The sequence below is a fragment of the Sceloporus occidentalis genome, unplaced genomic scaffold, assembly GCF_023333645.1.
Source record: "Sceloporus occidentalis isolate IW3139 unplaced genomic scaffold, rSceOcc1.0.p SCAF_102, whole genome shotgun sequence".
In the NCBI taxonomy this organism is placed as follows: domain Eukaryota; kingdom Metazoa; phylum Chordata; class Lepidosauria; order Squamata; family Phrynosomatidae; genus Sceloporus; species Sceloporus occidentalis.
In genome coordinates this window covers 1,365,346-1,380,451 of record NW_028317082.1, presented here as the reverse complement: position 1 = coordinate 1,380,451, position 15,106 = coordinate 1,365,346, and the positions used below count along the sequence as shown (strand labels likewise).

Genomic DNA, 15,106 nt, shown 5'->3' with positions numbered 1-15,106 from the left:
CACAGTGGAATCTCTGGCATATAAGAGGTATAAGGCATTTATGGGGGCAGAGTGGCAAGCTGGGGGTCAGATGTATATAACTGGGGGCAGTTTGGTAAATAAAAGAAAATATAAACAAGGCTTTTTTCTCAGTTTTTATTAAATATGAAAAATAGTTAACATGAATTAATATTTACTAATAACTTTGCATTAAACCCTAGTTGGAGAAACAGTGTTTGGGTTCTTGTAGCTTTTATTATTATGTCAGTAAAATAAGGTGAATAGAGAGAGGCCATTGCAATAAAGAGATGAAAGTGTAAATTGTACGTTTTTTATTACATTATTTTAAATTAAAAAAAAATAGCTTTTTTATCTGATTAATCGATGAATCGAAAAACTAATCGGCCAACTAATCGATTATTAAAATAATCGTTAGTTGCAGCCCTAAAAATATTTTTCAACTAAAAGTGAGAAAAACAGCTTTTCAATGTTTTCACCACATTTTATTATATATGATCCAAAAGAATGGTATCTGAAGAAAGCCCTTCTTGTTCTGAAAAAAATATTTATTTAATGAGTAGTAATAATAATGAGAGAGAAGAAAATTACAGCTAAACATAAGTGTCATGCAAAATTCTTATGTTAAAGGGTTAGCAAGGCATATTGCATGAAGAATAAAAAAATAGTTTTTCTTAGGCCACATCTATCTAGAGTTCTGGTCAGATCCTAGCATAAAATTAGTGAGGCAGGAAGAGGACCTAAGCAAGGCATCTTCAAAGGATACCAGATGTCCTGTCTTAGGTACCATAAACTCTTACAGAATACCAGGCACGGGGGCCACAGCACCAAGCATCTTCAGAGTTATGACTTATAATATGGTTAAGTTTCCATAGTAGAATTATGAGATAAAGATGTTCTCTGTGTTGGCCATGTGCCCTTCAGATTGAAATCGAGGGAATTTAACAGGAAATTTAAATGAGAAATAAGAATAGGTCACCTAGCTATCAGGCAGGTAGAGGGTGTTTGGTACCTGTACACTTCAAATAACATGGTGGGCACGATTACCCCCAAGTTATTAACATACATGGTGACATAACAGCAAAATGTGAGATATCAGACAGGAGTTTGCTGCCAGGTTTTACGACCCAGGTCGTAAAGTGCCTGGGCTACACACTCCCCTCCCCATGTGACACCAAATGGGCAGACTCCCAGAGAAAAGCTAATAAGGGTTCTATAAGAATAGGAACATGGGATTAAAACTTTGAATTTCTTTATATTTTGACAAGGGCCTGTAACATTAAGAAATTCCCACGAATTCTTTTATTTTTGTTTTATGTAAGTTTTCTGTGTTTTATCCCTGTTTATTTTCATATGGTTTTGTATGTATTTCTGTATCTATTTTTGTCAAGTTAAATTTAAAATGTATCCGTTTTTGTGCTCTAATTTTGAACTCCTAGCTTCCAGCGATAGACGGAGTTATACGTTAGCTATAACGTATACGTTACACGTTATAATTTGGAAGGGCTATTTTTTTTTCTTCTTTAACCAAATTGGGCTTTTCTAAAGTTTGAGTGGTTCAGGGGGTTACTGAAGACTCCTTACGTATTTTTTGAAGATATACAAAGAACTTAGTAGTGACAGTGAATAAAGTTTGGGGGTCGTGGGGTGAACAGGTTTCGGGTTCCAGAGTAGTGTCTCTGGGCCCTGTGGGGAGAGCGACGAGTGAGCCTGCTTTTGCCATTAACCCCTTTCAGGTCCACGTTCCACTTAACGTCATGGTGAGGTCCTCTTGTGTTGTGTTAGTTTTGCGGCGTCCATGATAAGCACCACAGCAATCTTAAAACAGCCATTGTCAAAGGGTACAAAAAATAAAAACAGTCTGGTCCTTAACCCCTTCAGTCCCAGGGGGTTTTGGTACCTCAAGTCCTGGAGCAATTTTGCCATTTTTGTGCTATGTCGGTTCTGCGATTATTATCCTTTCCTGTGAATAGTGTACCCGTGTAAACTATATATTGTTTTTTCAAGGAGAGATAGTGCTTTCATAGTTAGAGGATTAGCTGAAAATTTAGGATGAGAAACTTAGTAAAAACTAGCGGGAAAAAAAACACAAATTTTTTATAAATTTTCCCTCTGAATCCTCACAAAATTAGGTAAAGCGATGGAAATTCCCTATCAAGTTTATCAATTCAGGTGTCCTGATTTCAGAAATACCTAATTTCTATAGATTTTCCACACCTTCCCAGCACTTATAGGGAACATACTATAAGGTGTACATTATTTGTAGAATATTTATGCTTATGGCTTAACAGGTTTTGGGGTTGTGAACGGGGCCGGATGTTTTAGATAGGGCAATGGGATGTAAGGGTTTTTCCTTTTTTAGATATATATTTTTTTTTTTTAAATGGCTAGAGGTCCTCTTAGGGACCTCTTGAACATGTTATTAATGCCAGTGACATCACTTTAGCCTGCACTTTTTTTTTTTTTTTCTTTGTTTTTCAGCATGTGAGGAGTGTGAGAAACATGGTTTCTCACTCTCCTCCCTGCGATGCCTGCAGGGGATATCATGTCCTCTAGTTAATAGAGCAGGGGTGTCCAAGTTTTTTCTGCAGTGGGCCACTACATCAGAATTGTATACGTGCGAGGGTCGCACTCATTTTTCACTGTGAGAAAATATGGCCTGTAATAAAATATGCAGATTAACCCCTTCGTGACAAAGGCTGATTTTACTTTTTGTACCCTTCGTGACAATGGCCGTTTTAACATTTCTGCGCCGCTCGTGTTTAGCTGTAATTTTCTTCTTTCCCGTTTACTGAACCCACACACATTAGATATTGTTTTTTTTCAGGACAAGAAGGGCTTTCTTTAGATGACATTGTTTTGATTGTATCATTTACTATTAAAAAAAGTATAAAATATGGTGAAAAATTTAGAAAAAAATGACTGTTTCTAACTTTTAGTTGAAAAATCTTTTACTCATCTATAAAAGGTAATGAAAAAACCTGCTAAATAGATTCTACTATTTGTCCTGAGTTTAGAAATGCCCAATGTTTTTATGTTTTTTTGCTTTTTTCTACACTTTATGGGGCAATAAGTACAGATAGCGTTTTGCTATACCCAGGGTATTCCAAATGCTAGTATTTTAACCCTTTCCAAGCACTAATTTTTTTTGCATTAGTTTTTTCACACACATTTTAATTCAGGTATGAACAAACAGGTTCTGGTATATGTCACTATCATAAAACACCCCAATATGTGTTTAGCAACATCTCCTGAGTACAGCGATACCTCACATGAATGATTTTGCCTGGCTGTTTGGGGGCAAAAGGGCCAACATTTGGGGCATGCGCATTTTCAATGTTGAACTTTGGCATTTGGGGATCCACTGCCCATGCCCTATTTGGTACATCTTTGAGCCGGGCCATTTCAGTATGCCCAATAAAGCCATATATTTTTGAAAACTAGACACCCCAGGGTATTTCAAATGCTAGTATTTTAACTCTTTCCATGCACCATATCTACCACCAGTCTTTGTCAAACTTTGTGGTAGTAATTTTTTTGCATTTGTTTTGTCACACACATTTTACTTCAGGTATGAATTAAAAGGTTCTCGTATATGTCACTATCACAAAACACCCCAATATGTGTTCAGCAACATCTCCTGAGTACAGCGATACCTCACATGAATGATTTTGCCTGGCTGTTTGGGGGCAAAAGAGCCACATTTTGGGCATGCGCATTTTTTCAATGTTGAACTTTGGCATTTGGAGATCCACTGCCCATGCCCTATTTGGTACATCTTTGAGCCGGGCCATTTCAGTGTGCCCAACAAAACCATATATTTTTGAAAACTAGACACCACAGGGTATTTTAAATGCTGGTATTTTAACTCTTTGCATGCACACATTTTACCACCAGCATTTTTTCAAAGTTTGCAGTAGAATTTTTGTGTGTGTATTTTTCCCCCACACACCTACTTTATGTATGAATTTACAGCTCCTGGTATATGCCGCTGTCACACGACACCCCAATACGTGTTCATCAACATCTCCTGAGTACAGTGATACCCCACATGCATGGGTTTGTCATTTTTTTGGGGAACTAAAAGGCCACATTTGGTACGTGTGCATTTTTCTAATTGGAAATTAGATGCGTGGCCATCCTTCCCCTGTGTTAATTGGGACATTGTTGAACCCGGCCAATTCAATTTACCCCATCAAATAATAAATTTTTTAAAAGTAGACACCCCATGGGCATTTAATATGCCAGTATTTTAACTTGCTCACAAAAATGGAAATTTTTTACTCACCGTAAATGTCTTTTTCCTTAATACAGTGGCAGTACGATCGGGTAAAGCCTCTTCCTGGACAAGAAGACGCTACGGCAAAACAAAGGGTTAACAGAGAGGAACCCTCCCCCCTACCCATAAAGCCAGGCTCACCCTGAACGAATCAGTAAATAACAAGAACACCAAAACTGAATGCAAAAAATTAATTTATTTAGGGAGGGAAATCCGTACTGCCACTGTATTAAGGAAAAAGGAATTTACGGTGAGTAAAAAATTTCCATTTTTCCTGCCATACAGTGGCAGTATGATCAGGATGTACCAAGATCCCTAAAGAATGGGAGGGCAACCAACTCCTAGGAAACAACCGCCTGGAGCACCTTACGCCCGAAATCCGCTGCAGAGGATGAAAAGACGTCTAGCCGGTAGTGACGAACAAAGGTATTGAATGATGACCACGTAGCTACTTTGCAAATATCTTCCGGTAAAGCAGAAGCCTTCTCAGCCCATGAAGCAGACACAGCCCTGGTGGAGTGGGCCGTGACAGGAGACAAAAGAGGATGTCAGAGACTTGATAGCCCATACGAATAGTTCCCGTGATCCATCTTGCCAGGGAAGCCTTTGAGGCAGCTTTCCCTGCCGAACGACCAGACCAAGAAATTAACAATTGGTCAGTGGAACGGATGGAGGCAGTCCTAGAAATATACAACAAGGGCTCTCTTGACATCTAATATGTGCCATTTAACTTCTTCCGGAGAGGAGGGAGATGGAAAAAAACGATGGAAGAAACAGAGGTTGATTTATAGCAGATTTGGATAAGACCTTCGGCAGAAAGGAAGGCTGAAGGTGGAGAACAACTTTATCCTGATGGAAGATGGTAAACTTCTCCGAGGAAGAAAGGGCTTGGATTTCTCCCACACGTTTGGCAGAAGTAATGGCCACCAAAAACACCGTCTTAAACGATAAGATCTTCAACGGAACTTCCTCCAAGAGTTCAAACGGAGGCGAGCAGAGAGCGTGAAGAACCACCGTAAGATCCCAAGCTGGAAAGTGAGCACTCCTTGGCGGACGCTGAATGGTGATAGCCTTCAAAAATCGTCTGACCAGCAAATGAGAAGCTAGGTCTTCCAGAAAAAAATGACTAAGGGCTGAAACCTGACCTTTAAGGGTAGAGACACTGAGTCCCGCGGAAAATCCATCCTTCAAAAACAGCAAAATGGAGTTGACTGTAGGAGGAAAAACCGAAAAGTCCCTTGAGGCATACCAGAGAAGGAACTTCTTCTAGATCCGAAAATAAATCTTAGAAGTAGAGCCTCTAACGGATTTTAACAGCAAGTCAGACAAATCATCCTCAACACCTTGACCCCGCAGAATCATCCTTGCAGTAGCCAGGCCGTCAACTTGAACATCTGGAGCCGATCCAGATGCAGAGCCCCATCATCCAGCAAGTGATCTGAAGGAGGCAGTTCCCAACACGTTAGACTTAGTTGTTTTAGGAGGGAGAACCAGCTGCGGTTTGGCCAATATGGGATGACGGCTAAGACCCGCGCTCTGTCTGAACGGATCTTCTGGAGGACGCGGGGAATCAATGCGACCGGAGGAAAAACATAAGCCAGACGGAAATCCCACTTCATGGACAGACCGTCCAGGAAATCTGGAGAATCTTGCCAGTTGAGAGAGGCAAAAATTGGAACTTTCCTGTTGCTTCTGGACGCCATCAGATCTATCTCCGGGAGGCCAAATCTTGACACCAGGGAGGCGAAAGTCCCCTTGGTTAAAGACCACTCTGCTTGTGACCATCTTAGCCTGCTGAGATCGTCCGCAATGGTATTGTCGCATCCTCTTATGTGTGTAGCCGATATGTCTTCCAGATGCCGCTGGGTCCAACTCATCAGCACAGACCACAGAACCTGAAGGCTCCTTACCCGAGTACCCCCTTGCCTGTTTATGTATGCAACCGTCATGGCGTTGTCCGACTGAATCCTCACTGCACGACCCTCCAACAGGGTTCTGAAGGCTACGAGGGCAAGAAGAACCGCTTTTAATTCCCGAAAATTGGATGAACGACGCGAATCTGCTGGAGACCATATGCCTTGTCGGAAGAGACAATTTAAATGGGCGCCCCATCCGATGCCGGAAGCATCCGTGGTAAGTATTACCCATTTGGGGGAACGAAAAGAAAGGCCTCTGGAAAGATTTGAAGGCGTCCTCCACCAGGTAAGGTGGGATAAGACTTGACTCGCGATCGTAACATCTAGATCCAGGTCTTCCTCTCGCCTTGACCAATTCCGTAGAATATCCCATTGAAGGGGCCGCAGTTGAGCTCTTGCCTACTTGACCGCTGGGATGGAAGCCGTAAGGAGACCAAGGATGCTCATGGCTTTCCTGATGCAAGTTGGGTGTAATTGAAGGGACCTGATCTCCTTTTTGATCTTCTTGATTTTTGATGACGGTAGAAAAAATTGTTGAGATATTGAATCCACTCCTAAGCCAAGGAACTGGATCCTGGTGGAAGGGATGAGGTTGGACTTCTTGCGGTTGATAATCCAGCCATGATTTTCCAGAAACTGCATCGTGGTGGCAAGGTCTGCCCAGAGTTTCCTTGGAGATTCGGCCTTGATGAGCCAGTCGTCGAGGTAGGGAACTATGTAAATCCCCTTTTCCCGTAGCAATGCAGTCAACGGACACAAAATCTTTGTGAAGATTCTTGGGGCTGAGAATAGACCGAACGGGAGTGCCTTGAATTGGAAATGATGAACGACTCCACAAATTCGGATTGCAAACCTCAGAAATCTTCTGGAAGACTGTGCAATTGGGACGTGAAGGTATGCGTCCTTCAGGTCCAAGGTTGCCATAACATCTCCTTGCTGAAGCAACTGGGCGACCGAAGATAAATTCTCCATCCGGAAGTGGCGATACGGTATGCAGCTGTTCACTTTCTTTAGATCCAAAACGGGGCGAAAGGATCCGTCCGGTTTTGGGACTAGGAAGAGTCTGGAATACACTCCTTGGAAGTGTAGTGAAGCCTGAACCCTCTCTATGACTCCTTTTGAAAGGAGAGACAGGCAAGCCGAATGAAGTGCCAAATTTTTTAATTGGGATGGGTATGAGGAAATCAGGAACTGACTTCTGGGTAGTGACGAAAAACTGGATCTTGTATCCCTCTGAAATGAGTGAACCGCTGCAGCCTTCCCCCTACTTTCTCAGAATTTTCTCTTTTCTTGTGACGATCCTGGAACTTTCGGTCTCCAAAGGAACTCCGAAAATTCTGCGATCTGGAAGATGACTGGAAGGGCCTGGAGGTTTTAAATGGATACCTTCTATTCCATCTGGAACGTTTATCCTGAGGAAGAGCCCTCTTAGTGTCAGACATTTTTTTTATCAAGTCGGCCAACGGAGCTCCGAACAATTTATTCCTTTCAAAGGGTAAATCACAGAGTGATGCCTTAGAAGCCGTATCTGCCGACCAGGATCGTAACCATAAAGTTCTGCGGGCCACGGAGGATAAGCCCATATTGCGAGCTGAAATCTTCACCATTTCCTGAGATGAATCCGTAAGAAGACTATTGGACAATCTCAAATTCTTTAGTAGTTGAGAAATTTCGGAGTCTTGATCGTATGGTAAGCACTCTTCCAAGGCCTGTAGCCAATAGCTTTGAGCCATGGAGACCGCTGCACTGACTACAGCAGCTTTGCATTGGGCACCTGATGCTTGGAATATACGCCTGCAGGAAGTTTCAATCCTCCTATCCATCGAGTCTTTAAGGCCGGAGACTCCTCTAACGGGAATGGTATTTTTTTTTCGACAGTCGAGCTATTTGGACGTCAACCTTGGGGGGGCTCATCCCAACGCTCATCACTCTGGAGCCTGAAAAGGTGTTTAAAATGCCTGGATAGAAAAACCCCATTCCCCGGGTATTTCCATTCTCTTTCCATAAGTTGCTTCAGCTTGGGAAGAACAGGAAAGCCCTTAATTTTATTAACCTCTTCGTCCGAAACAATACGAGTCACCTCCTTGGTGAAAACGGCCTCCTCCTCTGAACTGAACGAAGTTGAAGAGCTTGAGGACAGAGATTTCACCAGATGATAGCTCTGATCTGGAAGGTGACCGAGATCTTTTTCGTTTGAGGACCTACTCGAAACCTTTGACTGGGCTCGAGCTGCAGAAACCTGAAAAGCCTCAAAGGTCTGCTCTAGGTTTTCCTGGAACCATCCCAGGAAGGATTGCAAGTCTTTTTTGTTTTTCTTTAGAAAGTTGCTCTGCCACGCAGGCATTACACATCTTTTTCCTGCATCCGTCAGGAAGAGGGGTAGCAAACTCAGAGCAAGTTGCAGGCTTTGACTTAAAAGTGGCCTTCCTCGGAGTGGGAGCAGGTTTCTTGTCTTTATCCTCCGGAGAAACCGGACTAGACATCTGGCAAAAGACAACAAATAGTGAGAGTAGAAACAAACCCCCCCAAAAAAACAACACAAAAACAAATAATATATAAAAACTAAATAATCTTCTGGAGGCAGAGAAAAAATTAAGGAAAAGATAAAAAAATCTTGCCCATGCAGGCAGACAGGATGATTTCAAACCTTTTAAAGGTTTGAATTTGGCGCCCTCCAGAAGATCCGATACGCGCATGCGCAGTAGCGCGATCGGATCTTCAGTGGAACGCAACGCCACCCGGGCATGCGTTCCACTCACTGCGCACAGCCGGAAGAAATAAAGCTTGATCCGTCCAAACCCCTCCGTAACTCAAACGCTACGGAGGGGACCTCTCTCTCTGCTCACCACCCGGGGAGCAAACGGAGGACGAAGACCCCCAGGTAGCAACCCGTGCGCCTCACCAGACTGACGATCTTTGGGGAAACATCCCCAGCCGAAGGAAACGTCCGTCCCTGTAACGGGACAAGAAGAAACTGATTCGTTCAGGGTGAGCCTGGCTTTATGGGTAGGGTTCCTCTCTGTTAACCCTTTGTTTTGCCGTAGCGTCTTCTTGTCCAGGAAGAGGCTTTACCCGATCGTACTGCCACTGTATGGCAGGAAAAATATATTTTTTTATATATATATTTAATTTTTTTTTGCCTTTTTTTTCAAAAAAATTTTTTACTTTTTTTTCAACTTGAAGGTTCCCCTGATAGTGACATCAGAGGGAAATTATTTTTACATTTTACTGTTTTTTTTACTATTTTTTTTCTAATTATTAATTTTATTTTATTTTTACTAATCGCACTGTGATTAGAAAGCTGGGCTCTTTTGACTTGCATGGTTGAATGCAGTACCTGTATTCAACCTGCAAGTGGAGCCAGAGTTCTCTAGAGGGTCTGGAGACCTTCTAGCGAACTTTTTCATCGTTATTGGGTTTTTTTTTCCCGGGCCGCCACCATCTTGCGGATGGTGAAGATTGTGTGCAGCTGCGGCTGTGACCGCACTCCGGAGCGGTCACAGTCCATCCTGGGGTAAGTGTTTGGTGTCGCTGGATGCCTCCTGATCGAGGCATTCCAGCGACACCTTTTAAGTTTAGGAGGTGATCGTTGATCGCCTCCTAAACGCGAGTCCGCCACCATACAAGGTATGGTGGATGTTGATGCCCCGGGCAGGGGCCCCTGATGCCAATCGTGGCGTTGCTGAATGCCTCGAGGTCGAGGCATTAGAGCAACACCGTTTGAGTGAAAAATCACGGATTGATTTTTTCTTTCCGTGATCACGGAAAGATCACGGATCGATTTTTTCACCCGTTTTAACAAACGACGGTCCTGGCATGTCATTTGTCGTAAACGACTTGTTTTTCCTGTGACGTGCCCGGACCGGCAATTGTCATCAAGGGGTTAAAATAAATTAAATGACACAACTTTTCCTCTCACTGATTTCTGGGCCTAGAAAGTTTCGTGACTACAAATTCAGGATTCTGGATAATATATCCCTATTTATCCTTGGGATACACCGAAAATTCAGGGTTCACTTAGCTGAAATCGAAAAACCACCCCCCACCTTTATTTTAATAATGTTATATATATATATATATATATATATATATATATATATATATATATTAGGATTGTTAACAGCAATCTCAGGCATACCCAGATTCCAGCATGTATATGTTGGCTGGGCATGACAGGAGTGTGATTGCTGTCAACAATCATATATAAATTAATATTGTTATTGTATTTTTTTGTCCAGTTTTGGTGTGTTAACCACACTTTTAAAAGTAAGTAACACACCACAATTGGACATCTCGAGGTGCCACGGGCCGCATTTGGCCCGCGGGCAGCATTTGGCCCGCGGGCAGCATTTGGCCCGCGGGCAGCATGTTGGATGCCCACGTAATAGAGAGTAACACCAGCAACTTTAAAATAATTATTATATGCATGTCTGTACAAATGCTTCCTGTGCAACCAATTAGAGCTTACTTCGCCTCGAAATCCATAAGTAGCAATGTTAGACAAGTCTTCGAAGGATTGAAGTTTGCTTGTGGTAAATCGCTCACACACTATATCCAAGTCTTCTTTCTACAAAGAAAAGTGAGTTTGCAGTTCAAAAAGCTGAAAGTTTTGTTCATACTGCGAGACACAAATTTCATTAGAAGAATAAGAAAGGGAGAAACACACAAAAGGAAAAAAACATTTCAAACAAATTATCAGATCAGTAAAACAAGCAGGGAACAAATTAGGCTTTTCAATTGCACTTGTATTAATACATGAAATAGGAATCCCTAATTCCTACAACTAAACATTTTACATGGTTCCTGTGTTTTATTATATTTTTGGTAAAAAAAACCCAAACTTCACGTCTGCAGCATGTATTGTATTTCTACATATGAAATTAGTGTGGATATTTCAACTTATAAGGCGAAACGAGATGTAAATCTCATATATATTTTTACTATTAACAAGATTTAATTTTCTTCTGCACCATCTGCTTCTACAAATACATGACTTTAATGAAAACTCAACTCACATACTTGGTAATGGCAAAGTAAGCTGGCATGCAGTCTATGCAAGTCCACTTTAACTGTCTTTGAAATGAGTTGGCACTGATTTTCAGGGCCGGACTGGGGACAACGATGCAACCTTGGCACATTAAGGCTGGAGGCCATATATGGTGTGGGTGATGCTCACATAGCATCTTGGCCGCTCATATCCGCTGGAACATTGTAGCAACCGATCTGCTGCTGGAGTGGCAGATCAGGTGTGTATCGAGAGATGCTAGCCAGCTGCCTGATGTGCCAAATGGCAAGTCTGGGCCTACTGATTTATTTGTATGACGTAGGAAGCACAGGACTCCATGCAAAATGAACTCCGATCTGCATTAAATAAAATTCACAAATGAAGCGACTGGAAAGTCTATTTTAAGAACTTGGTTTGCATGACAGCTACCTAAATTGCACAATTTACAGTGGCCTCCACATAGCATGCTACTTGCAGCAATACAAACTAAATTCAATTCTAAAGGAATAAAGAGCTCACCCTTATTCCACATCCATTGTCTTGAATCTGGATTAATTTCATTCCACCTTCTTTAACAGTCACCTGGATGCTTGTTGACTTTGCATCTATACTGTAATAAACAAGATTGGCAAAAAAAAAACGTTAAATATAAAATCCAGCAACTGCACCTTTACTTACATAAAGGGTTTTTTTTGTTTTAATAACGATTCATGAATAAGGGAAAAGAGAACAAGTAAGATAAAATCGATAATGCACGCCTCCTGCGTGATAGATCTAACGAAAAAAACAGTTGATCTAACCGGATCTACCGAATATCTACCAAAATCCATAAAAAAAAATTCAAAATTTCAGTTGAGGGGGGGCCAACTCGTATGTATACCCATCCCCCGCACACAAAATAGGATTGTGAATACCGCCTCCTGCGTGATGATCTAACGAAAAAAACAGTTGATCTAACCGGATCTAACGAATATCTACCAAAATCCATAAAAAAAAATTCAAAATTTCAGTTGAAGGGGGGCCAACTCGTATGTATACCCATCCCCCGCACACAAAATAGGATTGTGAATACCGCCTCCTGCGTGATGATCTAACGAAAAAAACAGTTGATCTAACCGGATCTAACGAATATCTACCAAAATCCATAATTTTTTTTCCAAATTTCAGTTGAGGGGGGTCCAGCCTATATGTATACCCACCCCCGGCACACAAAATAGGATTGTGAATACCGCCTCCTGCGTCATAGATCTAACGAAAAAAACAGTTGATCTAACCGGATCTAACGAATATCTACCAAAATCCATAATTTTTTTTCCAAATTTCAGTTGAGGGGGGTCCAGCCTATATGTATACCCACCCCCGGCACACAAAATAGGATTGTGAATACCGCCTCCTGCGTCATAGATCTAACGAAAAAAACAGTTGCTCTAACCGGATCTAACGAATATCTACCAAAATCCATTAAAAAAATCCAAATTTCAGTTGAGGGGGGCCAACTTGTATGTATACCATCCCCCGCACACAAAATAGGATTGTGAATACCACCTCCTGCGTGATAGATCTAACGAAAAAAACTGTTGATCTAACGAATATCTACCAAAATCCATAAAAAAAATTCCAAATTTCAGTTGAGGGGGGCCAGCCCATTAAATATGCAATATCTCAGTAATTAGACTAGATCTAACAAAAATTTTGTCTGATCAAACCTGATCTAACGCAGAGCTATCATAATCAGTAACATTTTGTTGAAATTTTTGTTGAGGGGGGGCTGGCTACGGGTTAGCCCCCCCGAAAAAGATTGTTAATATTGCCTATTTTAGCGTAGATCTAACGAAAAAAACAGTTGATCAAACCTGATCTAACAAAGATCTAACAAATGCAATGATCTTTTGTAAAAAAATTTAATATGGGGGGGCTAACCCGGGGGAGGTGCAAAAGGTAGTGGTTCCAAGCGCTGCCTTTACCATTCTGCCGTATCGTCATTGCTAGCGAAGGGGTTATACACTAAATAAACCTGTGTTACTGTTTACAGATAAAAATTTATATGTAATTGCATATGTACACAATTAGGAATAGTATTATTAAAGCATATGTCCTATGGAAATTATTTTGCTCCAATCAACTTCCTTTATATAAAAGACACAGAGGCTGCCATTTTTATCAATCGTGATATTTTCAATATTCTCAATGACAACCTAAGAGGAGGCTTTCAGGTATCCTAACCCAGTGTTGTGGCTACCCAAAGAGCCACCATGTGACGAGCTGTAGCTGAGCATCGAGAGGAGGCCAGACGGAAGCAGTAATAGGACAAATGGTTACAGACTTTCCACCTCACTGGGTCGGTCAGGGGACATCAGATGATCTCCCCAACTGGCCCTCAAACCCCACTGCCTGCAAAAGTTCACCTCTCAAAAATCAGTACTACAAACACTTCCAAGAGTTACACTTTGTATGTTCTCATTAGAAAGTGTGTCCAGCTATGTTTTTAAGTCATTCTATTTTTATTTACTACCACAAAGAAATATGACAAGGAGCCAGAGTGTTTAATCGCTAACATGCATCAGAATGGTTAACAAAAAAACCCAGCACAATTCTTTTAAAATTGTATTTTTAATCTGTAATATAGCAATAGTGGGAGCGCCCATCTTTAGTCAAGATCTATAACATTGTTTGCATCATCTTGTCCCAACCATTGATCTACCGGTTGTAGATCAGCCACCATTTATTGGTCTGGGTGAAGGGAAAGAATTTTAAGACGGGGAATTCATGAGAAATGATGACCCATAGAAACATTGAATTTAAAGCAGATGAGCCATTTGGGCTATCCAGTCTGCTTGCTTGACCGCCCGATGTAAAGAGCGAAACCATAATCAGTCAGTCTTGTCTAACTCAGATTTAGGACAGATTTATGTCTAGCCCACGGATGTTTAAATTCCTTTACTGTATTAGTCTCTACCACTTTTGATGGAATGCTGTTCAATTTATCTATCATCCTCTCAGCTCAGATACAGAATCCAACAAAAGAACATTTAAGCATCGCGAAAAGTTACCAAACAAAGATTGACTTGACACTTTCCCTTTGAATGTCATAAAGCGGCTCACTGATTTAAATGAATGGCTGAAAAGCAAATTAATGAAGTGTTGACATTCCTCATAACGCAGCATGGCCCAATTTCGTGTAATTAGCTTTGCCTGTACCATAAAGTCACTACAACAAGGGCATTTAGATAGCTCGTAATGTGATTGAGTTACCAGTTCTCCATCATCTCCTTGATCGCATTGGCGGGTCGCTGGATGACCTCCCCTGCGGCGATCCGGTTCACTACGGTCTCGTCCAGCCGACGAATTACACCGGCCGTTAGCGGCATGTTTACCACAGGCCTACAAGATACCAGCCGGTCTGCGCAAACACTACTAAATGAAACCTAGCCTCCAACTACTCCGGAGAAGCAAGGGTCCGCTTCGACATCTAATGGTTAGCGGCCATTACATCCGTAAACATCACCATAAACAACTGTATTTTTTAATTTTGCTTAAGCGCTTTTATTGATCACAAAAGATTTGGCGCCTCTGCACGAACGCTTAACGCAGCGGTATGAGTGCGATTACGTCACTCGCAGACAGCCGACCGAGGCCGGCCTCAGTATTTTTTCTGACAGGCGCTGTCATGAAATGGGCGGGGCTATTAGTGTTGGCGCTTGTGTTCCCTGTGCGCAAAGAGAGGAGCATAGTAAAGAAAGCGACCTAAGAAACAGCACTGAAGGTACTCTTCGTAGAATTAAGGATCGTGCGCCGTTCGTCATCTTTCAGGGAATGTTACATGAAGGCAGTCACTGATGGGTTAAACCGAAAGTTTCAGTGCTATGTTATTAACTTGTTCATGGCCGTATGGATGCACATTTGTGTCGT

General features: G+C 41.8%; 1 protein-coding gene across 2 annotated transcripts in view; it reads right to left on the bottom strand.

Annotated features, from left to right (window-relative positions):
• LOC149283564 (DNA mismatch repair protein Mlh1-like) overlaps positions 1-14,565 on the bottom strand; it is a 66,674-nt gene extending 52,109 nt beyond the window's left edge. For both annotated transcript variants that reach the window (XM_089497373.1, XM_089497372.1), the window contains exons 1-3: positions 14,450-14,565; positions 11,717-11,807; positions 10,661-10,759 (exon numbers count right to left, since the gene is read on the bottom strand). In XM_089497373.1, coding sequence (XP_089353499.1) covers positions 10,661-10,759; positions 11,717-11,807; positions 14,450-14,565 — 306 coding nt within the window. The remainder of the gene's footprint in view (positions 1-10,660; positions 10,760-11,716; positions 11,808-14,449) is intronic.
• Positions 14,566-15,106: the final 541 nt, after the last annotated feature.